Below are 11,747 nucleotides of genomic sequence, written 5' to 3'. Positions count from 1 at the left end.
ATATTAATATTAATATATAATAGAAGAGAAATGAAAATTTTCCAACAACAAGCAACAATTTATTTTACTGAGGAAGAATTTAAGAAAAATCTTACAAATCGAGAAATTTAAAGGTTTTCCTTAAATTGACTAAAACCTTTAATGTGGGAATTCTCTGTGAATATGGACCTAGATCTATTTAATCAAAACCTCATCATAGATCAAAGGATAAATCCCATCCCTGCTCCTCCTGCTTCTCCTCATGTTCTCCTCCTGCTCCTCCTCCTTCTCCTCCTGCTCCTCCTCCTTCTCCTCCTGCTCCTCCTGCATCTCCTCCTGCATCTCCTCCTGCTTCTCCTTCTCCTCCAGCGTTCAGTCGATGCAGGAAATGATTCCTTTGGCCGTAAAATTCCTCAGTTTAAGGTTTGAGGCTCAGAGGATGGAGAGGTGGAGCAGAAGAGGAGCAGCAGAGAGGAGCAGAGGAGCTCTGAAGGCACCACGTCCACACGGGGCATTGCTGCCGCTGTTGCTGCTGCCGCTGCTGCTGGTGTTTGCAGTAGTTAAGTCCATGGGTGGTGCAGCTGTCGAGTTGGTGGTGATTGCTGATGTGAGGTGGGTGGTGATTGCTGATGTGGGGTTGGTGGTGATTGCTGATGTGGGGTTGGTGGTGATTGCTGATGTGNGGTTGGTGGTGATTGCTGATGTGGGGTTGGTGGTGATTGCTGATGTGAGGTTGGTGGTCATTGCTGATGTGAGGTTGGTGGTCATTGCTGATGTGAGATTGGTGGTCATTGCTGATGTGGGGTTGGTGGTCATTGCTGATGTGGGGTTGGTGGTCATTGCTGATGTGAGGTTGGTGGTGATTGCTGATGTGAGGTCGGTGGTGATTGCTGATGTGAGGTTGGTGGTCATTGCTGATGTGAGGTTGGTGGTGATTGCTGATGTGGGGTCGGTGGTGATTGCTGATGTGAGGTCGGTGGTGATTGCTGATGTGAGGTTGGTGGTCATTGCTGATGTGAGGTTGGTGGTGATTGCTGATGTGAGGTGGGTGGTGATTGCTGATGTGGGGTCGCTGGTGATTGCTGATGTAGGGTTGGTGGTGATTGCTGATGTGGGGTCGGTGGTGATTGCTGATGTGGTTTCAGTTGATGCTGCTGCAGATGTTGGGTTCACAGAAGCCTGGGTGAAAAATTAAAAAGAAATAGAATAAATGGTCACTGAGTTTAACGGGATGTCAGTAAACGTTACATGTTTGTATGTTTGGCTGGAAGGATAGATTTGGCAACAATAAAGGCTATAAATAGATTCTCAGTCATCCAGAGTCATTCCAAAAAAGTTAAAATCAATCCTCTGGACATTGTTTCCAACTTTGAAGACGTTTCGCTTCTCATCCAGGAAGCTTTTTCAGTTCAAAATGAATCTCTCTTCAATCAGGCCAACAATTCCCCCTAGTGACCCTGCTTTCAGAGACATAGACCATATCGGCCATTAACGGGCCAATAACGGCCCTAATGACTCCCCATCACTAAAGGAGGCACCCGTTCTTCCAGGTCAATCTCTTCTAAGCCATTAGCAGCTTGTTAGTGAGTCTGAATGAGAAGTTAGGATCAGATCAGAGGGATTGCTCAGATGTTTCCTATCATTAAACAGAAGATACTGTTGGATAAAACATTTTTAGACGCTCCATAAGCAGCTCTAAAGCCATCCAGGTAAAGCTCCTGCCACACCTGGATGATTTATCCAGCGTCTGCCTGAAGTACGGCAAATCTTGGAAAAACGCTGGATAAGTTATGAGCATGTTGATGCAGTAACGCAGTGAAACACGTCATTGGCGTTTTCCAGCGTCCGCCGTCCGTGGGCCGTCAGTTCCAGGTCAGTTATATGTACAGAAGAGCTATATGTGTATATATATTTTATCTCTTTTTATTCTTATTTTTTATCTTATTATATTGTATAGTTGGATGTGTGTATATATCATGTAAAACTGTAACTAGAGCGTGTAACAAAAGTAATTTCCCTCTGGGATTATTAAAGTATTTCTGATTCTGATTCTGAGTTATCTGATGGTGTCAGTTCCTCATCAGCCGTGGCGACTAGCTGATCCTAAACCTCTGAGTAACGTCTGCTTAACTTATCCAGAACTTCTCTCCAAGTCCATACCCATAGGTTATTTTTATGAACCCTGACTGGCGTCCTGGTTGTGGGGGCGTGGCCTTCAGGAGGGCGGGGCAGGGAAAGCTCGTCCGGAGGAGGAGGCTAAATAAGGAGATTTTTTATAGTCTCTCAGCCTAATTTGACAGAAATTTTCCATCACAAAGAGCAGAAACCTGCGTGGGCCTCGTCAATGTAACATAATATGGCCGCTTTGAATAAGCCGGCGCCTCCTAATGGAGGCAGAAGCTAAAAGCTGGATCCAACATGGAGGCATATTACTGCATCCAGCTGTGCATGAACTAAACATCTGTTCCAGCTGTTAGACATTTTCTCGCCAATGTCCTCTGAACAGCAGACGGTTTTTCATAAAAACATTTTATGAGAGCATCCTTCAAATTATTACATTAATTATTAATGTTCTGTTCTACAGAAAACTCTAGAAAACGTCATTAAAACTTCAAAGGCTGCAGAAATGAATGGAACTCATGGAAAGTCCCCACAAGGATAGAGAAAGTCTTTTGTATTTTGAAAGATGTAACAATAATAAGTTTTATGAAACGTCTCTGCGGCGCCCTTATTGTAGAAAAGTAAAGTAGATAAAAGGTTAGACACCAGTGATATAGACTGTTGTATATAGATTGGAATGCATTGCAGCTTCCCTCCCCAATCATAGCTCTATGTTTCATTTTTATATATTATTGCTAGTTTATCTTTACCCACTTTGATTTTTTAACTTCTTAGAGTTACATTTTTATTCTATTTATACAATATTTAGTTCTATATATTATTGACTTCATGTTTTAACACGAATAAAATGACATAAATTGATTGAAAGCTTCCAGTCAGGCCTGCTGGATCAGCTGAGCTGCTACAAGAAAACTAGCAGCAACTTTTCCAGACATGATTGATGCTGAACTCTATAAACCCCCCCGACACACACGCACACTTCCTCACTTTAGATCCTTGATCAATTAATCATTGTATATCTATATATCTATATCTATATATGTATATAAATGATGAGGAGGTACCTGCAGCAGGCAGAAGATGATCAGAGCTGAAATCTTCATGTTGTAAAGAACCAGAAGAGGAAGATTTTCCCCTGAAAGCCACGATGGGACCTCAGCTGAATGAAAATCCACCAAACCTTCATCCTGCTTCTTATATATATGATGGGGGGGGCAGATGTATGGGACCAGGAAGCTGCGCATGAAAAATGCCATGAAAAACGTCCCTATCTCGGTTGTTGATTAAAATATTTACATAACTGCATGAATGATTACAGCCGCATGTTTTAATCCAACCTCTGCTTGGTTTCATGTCCCTGAAGGTGAAGCAGGTGAATTATTCCTTCAGGTTTATAGTTGACCCAGTGGAAAATATTCCTCTTTGGGACAGAGCTGAATTATTTCATTAGTTATAATCTATGGCTGCAGGACTGAGGACCTTCTGGTCCTGTTCAGGTCTGAAGCTGCAGCAGTTAGAACCTAACCTGAGAACAGATGCAGGTCTCGCTCCGCCTTCCTCCACATGCATCTGGCTGTTCTCAGGTTAGTTAGAACCAGCTTCAGAGAACATCTCCCCTGAATCTGCTGGGATTCAACTCAAACCTTCCTTCTGGGACACGTTCTCCTGATCTCTGCAGACTTTCCACAACCTAAACATGCATCACAGATCATTTCAACATGGGAAAGGCCACACAGGCGTTATTGTTCAGCCATTTTTCTGAAACAGGACTGGTTCTGATGAACAGCAGGTTGGAGGCAGCAGGACCAACGGATCAAAACAGACCCAGTAAATCTACTGCCCCCTGAGGGTAAAGCTCAAGCTGTGACCCGTCATATATGGTGACCCAAGGAGGCGCATGGATGTGGTGATGATGTCAGGGTCAGCAGATAGCTGAGGGAGGAGGAGACTCAGCCACAGATTTAATGGTGGAACTGGTTTTAACTGGGCGAGCGTCTGGGCTTTATTTATCATGAAAAGCTGAACTATGGCACCAGTCTCTCTGGGTCGCCAGATATGCTCCCAGTTTGGGGAGTCAGGGAGCTACAGCTGGATCAGCTGCTTCTAGATCAGCTACTGGGACAGCAGTGCTGGGGAGAGGCAGCTGTGGGCGGAACCAGCTGTGGAGCTAAAGAAGGAGACGAATGAGGAGCGCCGATTTATAGGGATGGTTTGACCTCAAGCCTGGTATTGAAAAGTAACAAGGTGCAACTGACCTGACGGGCTGTCAGTTATGATCAATGACCCCCCCATGCCTCCCCATGCCTCCCCATGCCTCCCCAGCCCTAACAGGACATGACGGCTGGGAGAATTTATGCTTTAGATGGGAAATGACAGACTTTACTGGAACACTCTATTTCATGGGTCTTCAACGTTTTCAAGGCTAAGGACCCCAAACTGATTGTGAGATGGAGCAGGGACCCCCTAATTATATACACTGTATGAAATAGTGTTCTATCAAACTGGTCCTATAGTCACTCTATTACAGATGGAATCATGTAACAAAAGTAATTTCTCCCTGGAATAATTAAAGTATTTCTGATTCTGATTCCTGGTTGATGGGACAGGTGTTGTGAATGAAACGGTGCCCAGGTTGATAGAGCTCCTGTGTGTCGTTTAATCTGTGCATTGATGACTGAAAGACATCTTCTGCTTTCATTTATCTGTTTACTACAGTCTGTTGAATTCATGTTAATGTGGATTAAAAGACATTTTAATTAGTGCAAAAAATTGCAAGAGGGGATATAAAAAAAAGTAATCAACCAAGACTTTTGCGACCCCCATGCAGTACCTCCGCGGACCCCCTGTTGAAGACCTCTGATCTATTGCATGTGTTGCAAAAAGGCCTCAACAATCCTGAGAAGAGGAGAACACCCCCTCCCCACCATGCTCCTGCAGGATTCGTGCTGACATCAGGAGACTAAAGCGGCCCCTATCAGACAATGCCTGCCTGGTGGGGGGTCTGAACAATGACCCGTAAGACCAACAGAGAGACCTCTTTGGGACAGATCTACCAACATGTGGGTGAAACCTGTAATGCACAGAAACAGAAGCTGCAGTGATTCTGATGCAGACTTGCTGCAGGAAATCGGCTGCGGGATCATTAGCAGTTGCTGCATTTGTAGCGAGCAGACGGGGAATTGTCTCGGACCTGTTTGAGCAGCTTATCTAGAACGATGCTGACTCTACCGTTTAAATCGGGGGGGGTTATTCCAGCCTTTTATTGTCGTAACGCTGTCACAAGTTCAGAGCAATGAAATGAACTTTCTGCATTTAATCCACTGGGGAGCAGGGGGCTGCCATTGTGGGGAGCAGTGGGGGGGAAGGGTCTTGCTCAAGGACCCAGTCATCATCCCTTCTAATATTATTTATAGGTGCTGATTTTTATTTAGCTAATTTGAAATAATAAATTAATAAATGCTGCTTTAATGACACCAGATCTATGTTTCCTCTTAAATAAGATTTTTTTTTCAGTTGCCGTAACGAACAGGATGATCAGAAATGATGGATGGTTGATCAACCTGGGATCCTGGGAACAGCCCGAAAGGAATCAGCAGGACTCCAAACTGAATTTATTTCATTCATTTTTTATTTGAGACGGTTATAAATCTTCAACATGTCTGAAACGTTTTTAGGTTTTATATTTTATATTTTATATCCTCCATAAAGTCGTCCATCTCTGGGAGCATTTCAGCCCCTCCTGCATCGATCAATACCTGAAGCAAACATTCTAATTAACATGAATCACTTTCAAAATGAATTCCACTTCATTGTTTACTTTCCTCAGAGAAACTCAACTTTCAAGCATTTACTGATTTTTTAATTCTTTTTCTCTTTAAAATTAATCTGTTTTTTTTTTTCAGGTGCTTTTTGATCATGTGACTGACTGACATAAAACAAAAGTCAAAACTTCAAAGTAGGTGATGGTTTTTATTCACATTTAATACATTTCATATGTTTAGGAATGTTGAAAATGAATAAAATAATCATTTCATTTTATTTTCCATTATAAGAAAATGAATAAGTTTTTTATTTGTCCAAAGTTAAGCAAAGCTGCTGACATCAGTCCTTCCATAGTGAGGTCACATCCGCAGTAACTCCTTTCTGACCTGCGGGGGGCGCCAAGCAGGTGGGTAAAGGTAAAGGAGCAGAGTGGTGAGTTCAGGCGCTGCAGGAACTGACGGTTAACGACGTTTGGGTTGAGAAACATTTCCTGTTTTTATCTCATAACCTTACTGCCATTAAACTATTGATGCTATAAACATAGAAATCAACATTACAAAGCGTTTAATATCAGTTAGCATTTTGATTTCCCAGTTATCTGAGGATTTAACTTCATCATCTCATTAGAAACTAAAACAAACACCAAAGTGTTCTAAGCTCTAAGCATCCTGAGTTCTAAACGACTTTAATCAAAGTAACGAGGCTGATGATGATGAAGGTCCCTGCTGCTGAGGAACCTTCATCCTAACAGGAGCAGAGCAACGATGGAGCAGAGCAGCAGGCGGGTGGAGCAGAAGCTGCTTCCTCCACAAGCTGAGTTTCCCTTTGGTGGTCGGGTCGTGNTGCCCCCGGTGGTGCCCCCGGTGGTGCTAGTGTTAGTGGTGGCTCTGTCAGGTTGTTTGGTGGCAGCATTGCCTGGTTTTTTGTCGCTCTCCCTGGTCTGCCTGGCGGAGGCGACGCCGTGGTCAGAGGAAGTGAGGGAACTTTTGGAGGTCCAGGCTGAAGCAGTGTCCTCCGCCTCGGTCACAGGTGTAGGATCTGTGGACTGATGGAGGACAGAAAGAGGTTTAGGACACCCTGATGCTCCCCCAGGAGTTTCCTCGCAGACCTTATTGACCATTCTGGAACCTGACCGGATCAGGTCTCTGGTCCAAATCAGAGCGTTTTTAAGTGAAGGGAGCAGAACAGGTAGCTTCAGCACACCTGTTCCCACGGTAACAGGGTTTTCAGTTGAAATGATGCTCCTCCCGTCCAATCAGCTCTCTTAGAAATCCTTTCTAACCCTGAAACTTGAATCCTTCCAGATGATCATTTACAAAAACAACCAAGATGTTCCCATTGAACTCTGACTGGTTGGACTGGTTTTAGCACCACAGCTTAATCCCGCTGAAATTATTGTAACTCAGGATAGCCTCTAAAATCTATCGATAATTTGCTTTAATCTGAAAAACGAAAATAATAAACCGCTTTCTGCTCACAATCAAACCCTTCCAGTGTTGCAGGTAACTGAGATTAATTCTTGGAGGAATCAGAGATAGATCGATTTACCTGAGCTAAGCCCTCCCAGCAGGTACTGGTTCCCAGCAGAAGCAGAGAAATCAGCTCCCAGGCTTCGACCTTCATGCTGGATGTTTGCTCCTCTCCTCTCCTCTCTGAGTGAAACCAGCTGTTTGTGTTTCTGACTGAACTTTTCCAGAAGCCAGACTTTTAATGCGTCCGTGTTTCACCTGATACCTGCTCCCTTTCAGGGAGGAGCGCGTCTCCTCCCTCCAGGAGCCGCGGATGCAAAACGTCCCTCAGGACCAAATCACGTCCATCCATCGCTGACACACCTGCCGGGCTCACCTGGACCTGCCTTCTCTCTGCTGGACGAGGCCCCGGGGCCCCCTCCCCACTGCTCCCCTAAAATATAAAAAGGTTTTCACTCTTTTCAACATTTCTACATTTCATGACATCAGAACCAGAAAATCTGATGAGATTTATATGAGGAGATGGTTTGATACTTTAGCTTTCAGCAATCTGGGTGCTACTTTTCTATTTAATTCTATTATGTTCTATTCTATGACAACGTGAATTGATGGATTCTATAAATGAAGCGGGTTCTGGATCAGAACCGGTAGAACCACCTCTGACTTCAGCTGAAGCTCAGTTGGGTTGGATGGAAAACATCTGGAAACATCAGTTTCTAGATGTTTTCATAGTTTGGATTCAGGTCTGTACTTTGACTAGGCCATTCTGTCCCCAGTCTGATATAAACCATCCGTTCTGCCTCTACCTTGGCGTCCATGTTGGATTTCCTGCTAGAAGGTGAATCTCCACTCGAGTCTCACCACAGCATGATGCTGCCACCACCATGGCATTGATGTCATGGATGTTGTTTTGGGTTCAGGTCAATCTGCCTCCTCTGATCTGACCTCCTGCTCCCCACAGCTCCTGTCTCCTGCTCCTGCTAACAGGAGTTCCTGCTGAGAAGGATCCAACCAGGCAGGAGCAGAGAAGCAGTGGAGAAGGAACATTCTGACAGCAGGACTGGCCTCATTCTGCCGCCGTTCAGCAGCTCCAGCAGAATATTACAGGTCATCTGGAACCATGAGACTCATGTTAGATCTATGGGATCTAGAAGGTGGATCCACCTCATGGGTCCAGCAGGTTGATGGTTCTGGTTCCAGTAAAACTAAATGTCTTTTGTTTTCTGTTAAAAGTTTCTTTCTGACAGGTTTTCATACATTTATTTATTAAATGAACTTTTTCTCATCTTTTAAATTGTCGGCCATGTTTGCTGAGATTCCCATTCAGGCTGAAATGTGTTTGACCTCCATCAGTTCTGTTGTCTGGGAGGTTGCTGGATCCTCAGCTCCATCCTTGGTAGAGGATTGCTGCTTCAGAGCACAAATAACAACAGCCTGATTTGCATGTGTTTAAATAAAAGTTGTTTTCCTTTTAAAAGCAGGATGTAAATCAGGAGAGCAGAGATTGAGTTTTCCATCAGCTGCAGCGAAGCAGAGCTGCTGCTTTGACTCTGCAGTGCAAACAAACTTTCTGCGCAGTAAAAACACAACCAGAACAGCCGGGTAACTTTTTATTGCTCATAAAAACACAGATTTCCATCATTTCAGGTCATTTCTGAGGGAAACTTTATCATTCAGATTCCACCAGTGGAGAGCTCAGTGCATCAGAGCACTTCACCGCTGATCAGGAGCTTCTCTGAAGCCTCCTGGGGGGGTTTAACCTTTACAGATGGAGGGAAGTAGCGGGTTCAGGCGTGGCTACGCTGCATCAGGATGCAGGAAGCAGCCAGCAGCAGCAGGGTCACCCTGCAGCCTCCAGACACACAGGCAGAACCTCCGGTGGTCGGGCTGGGGGCCGGGGGGGTCGCAGCGCTGCTCTGGGTGGTAGCTGTGGAGGTCCGAGTCACCGCAGAGGAGGGGGCGTCCGAGTGAGAGGAGACGGTGATGGACGGATGGTTGGAGGAGGCAGGAGGAGGACTGATGGAGCTCAGAGAGCTGCTGCTGGAGGAGGAGGTGTTTGATGGAGCGGGGGACGGGTTACCCTGCGGGGGGGCTGCTGTCGACTGGCTGCTTCCATTAGCTGCAGCGCTGGTCAGGTTCATGGTCGACAGCGTCACAGAGGAGGAGGTGCTCTGCCCCTGCAGAAGAGAGGAGAGGATGAGGATGAGGATGAGGATGAAGGCCTGACAGGAATCAGAGAAACATTAGAATGAAGGAGATGATCCCACTTTACTTCCTGGTTTCCCTTCAAAGACAGTTTCCTCCATCTGACATCAGAGATCTGATTGGTCCTGATGTTCCTAACAGAGCTGCAGGTTTACTAGTGGTTCCTAGAACTTCTAAAAGTAGAATGGGAGGCAGATCTTTTAGTTCTCAGGCTCCCCTGTCTCCTTGAACCCCAGTGGGCCTCAGCAGATGGCCGCTCACACTGAGCCTGCTTCTGTTTCTTCCTGTTCAAGTTCGAGTTTTTCCTCTCCACTGTCGCTACATGCTTGCTTAGTGTGAGGGATTGCTGAAGAGTCTCTGACGGCTCATCCGGGAGGAGAGAATCCTGTAAAGTCAATGACTAGAGGATCTGATTGATCTGGATCTATAAATTGACTCGATGTATAATTGGAGCATAGAAATAAACTAAACAGAAGTTGTTTCTTCTGCTGTGAATATCTTTCAGTCTCAAAGGCAAATGAGGAGCAGCAGCTGTTCAGCAGATATGAACACATTAGGAGGACTTTGCATGCGGCGCAGAGTTTCCTGCAGACGTCATCGTGTATCGTGATAAATCTGCCTCAGAATCTTTTTGATTTCCCCTTTAGGTGTTCTCATGTTCTCAGATAGATACCCATAGAGGGGCCCTCAGGGGCCTGCAGGTTGTAAGGTCCCGCCCCCCAACCCTCACCCTCCACAGACCTTCAACACTGGTCTGGCCCCAGCAGCTCTACATGGAAATACTTTAGAGTAAATTTCTCCACTGTGAGATCAATAAAGTCAATCAATCAATAAATAATGTAAAATATAAAAGGCTTTATTCTCCAACCCTCTGCATTGAACCCCCCTGGGCAGCAGTCTGGGGTTAAAGGTCCAGACTGCAGTCAGACCCTTGCTCAGGGACCCAGAGTGCCGTCTGTGGGGATCGAACCGGGAACTTGAACCTTTCTCAGAGCGCTCTGCTCTAAGCCAACACTCCCCTAAACTAGATCTCTTTGTTTATCTCCTGAGGAAGTCTTTATTTTAATCCCAGAATTCCCTCCAAACCTGCAGCCTCATGGTTTCCTCATGCATTCATGATCTAATCTGTAATCTGTTAACAGCTTCCCTCTAATCTGAACAGCTTCAGGTCCCAGATTGAAGCAGAACCTTCAGGTTTCATCCATCAGAGGAGCCGTTTGCCCCCCGAACCTGGAGGTCAGCTTCCTCTGCTCCTCTGCTCCCTCTGACCGGACCGGACCGGACCGGACCGGACCGGACCGGACCGAACCGGACCGAACCGGACTGGACCGGACCGGTTTAGGTAGACCTGTAGAACCTGAGCTGAGAACTAACACCTCCCATTCAAATGAAACAGGTTTTTTCTGTCTAACCCAGTAAGACCCCAGACTCTAGAAGGTCAACGAACAGATAATCAGTGAGAACTAAAAGCCATAGAAGCTGAAAGCTCAGAGTGCTGAAGCGGCTCTGGTTCTGCCCTCAGACCATGTAAATCTCTCCTATCACTCAATTTGAATGTTCTGATACTTAAGCTTCAAAACAAATGAGATCTGCTTTGTTTTTCCAGATCTCAGCCACCTGTTCTGGACTCAAACATCAGGTTCTTACCTGTGTGGCGCTCAGAAACATGACNAAACATCAGGTTCTTACCTGTGTGGCGCTCAGAAACATGACGAACAGAAGCAGCACCTGGAGTCCCTCCATCCTTATTTGGAAGGTCCACCCCTCAGTTCTCACCTTTATACCTGTGCAGAGCGGCCACCTGATAAAACCTTCAGCCTCCTCTTCCTTCAGCTGAATATGAATCATGTTCCAGGAAGCTGACCCAGAAACCAGAAGCGTTCATGATCCCGCCGCCTCACTGGGAGAGGAACACTCGTCTTTATTCTCTTCCTCATTTCCTTTGCTGCCGTTTCAGATCATCCAGCAGAAAAATGCCTGAAAGGCGTTTTTTAAATCAATGATTTTATTTCTAAGAGAGAGAAAAAAATCCCAGCGTTCTGTCAGACCAGCAAACCCAGAGTCAATACCTTCAGTTTAACCTTTAACCTTTTACGTAAAATTGACTTTACACCACCTGAGCGGGCGAGTTCCCCTTTAGTCATGTATAAAAACTATTTAATCAGTTCCTATGGCGATCTGACCTTAAACCGTTTTTTGTTCACGACTAAA

At 45.4% G+C, this 11,747-nt stretch overlaps 2 protein-coding genes across 2 annotated transcripts; both read right to left on the bottom strand.

Annotated features, from left to right (window-relative positions):
- Positions 1-6: 6 nt before the first annotated feature.
- LOC107094259 (location of vulva defective 1-like) lies at positions 7-3,796 on the bottom strand. Its single transcript, XM_015389780.1, has 2 exons — positions 3,165-3,796; positions 7-1,158 (listed from the first exon to the last, which is right to left on the bottom strand). Exons 1-2 carry the CDS (start codon positions 3,354-3,356, stop codon positions 412-414), a joined length of 939 nt encoding a protein of 312 aa, XP_015245266.1. The 5' UTR covers positions 3,357-3,796; the 3' UTR covers positions 7-411.
- A 5,071-nt stretch (positions 3,797-8,867) lies between these two features.
- Positions 8,868-11,343, bottom strand: LOC107094258 (cell wall integrity and stress response component 1-like). Its single transcript, XM_015389779.1, has 2 exons — positions 11,226-11,343; positions 8,868-9,508 (listed from the first exon to the last, which is right to left on the bottom strand). Exons 1-2 carry the CDS (start codon positions 11,277-11,279, stop codon positions 9,119-9,121), a joined length of 444 nt encoding a protein of 147 aa, XP_015245265.1. The 5' UTR covers positions 11,280-11,343; the 3' UTR covers positions 8,868-9,118.
- Between the last annotated feature and the right edge of the window lie 404 nt (positions 11,344-11,747).

Source organism: Cyprinodon variegatus, unplaced genomic scaffold, assembly GCF_000732505.1.
Source record: "Cyprinodon variegatus isolate N-32 unplaced genomic scaffold, C_variegatus-1.0 Scaffold472, whole genome shotgun sequence".
Lineage (NCBI taxonomy): Eukaryota > Metazoa > Chordata > Actinopteri > Cyprinodontiformes > Cyprinodontidae > Cyprinodon > Cyprinodon variegatus.
Note: the sequence above shows the minus strand (reverse complement) of the source record. Positions and strands in the feature narration are given on the sequence as shown.

What these genes read in the sequence shown, in the direction of transcription:
- LOC107094258 (XM_015389779.1), bottom strand. Translation starts at nt 11,279, where the DNA reads ATGGAGGGACTCCAGGTGCTGCTTCTGTTCGTCATGTTTCTGAGCGCC. An exon ending in TGTTTCTGAGCGCCACACAG is followed by an intron (nt 9,509 to 11,225) that starts GTAAGAACCTGA and finishes TCTCTTCTGCAG; the next exon opens with GGGCAGAGCACCTCCTCCTC.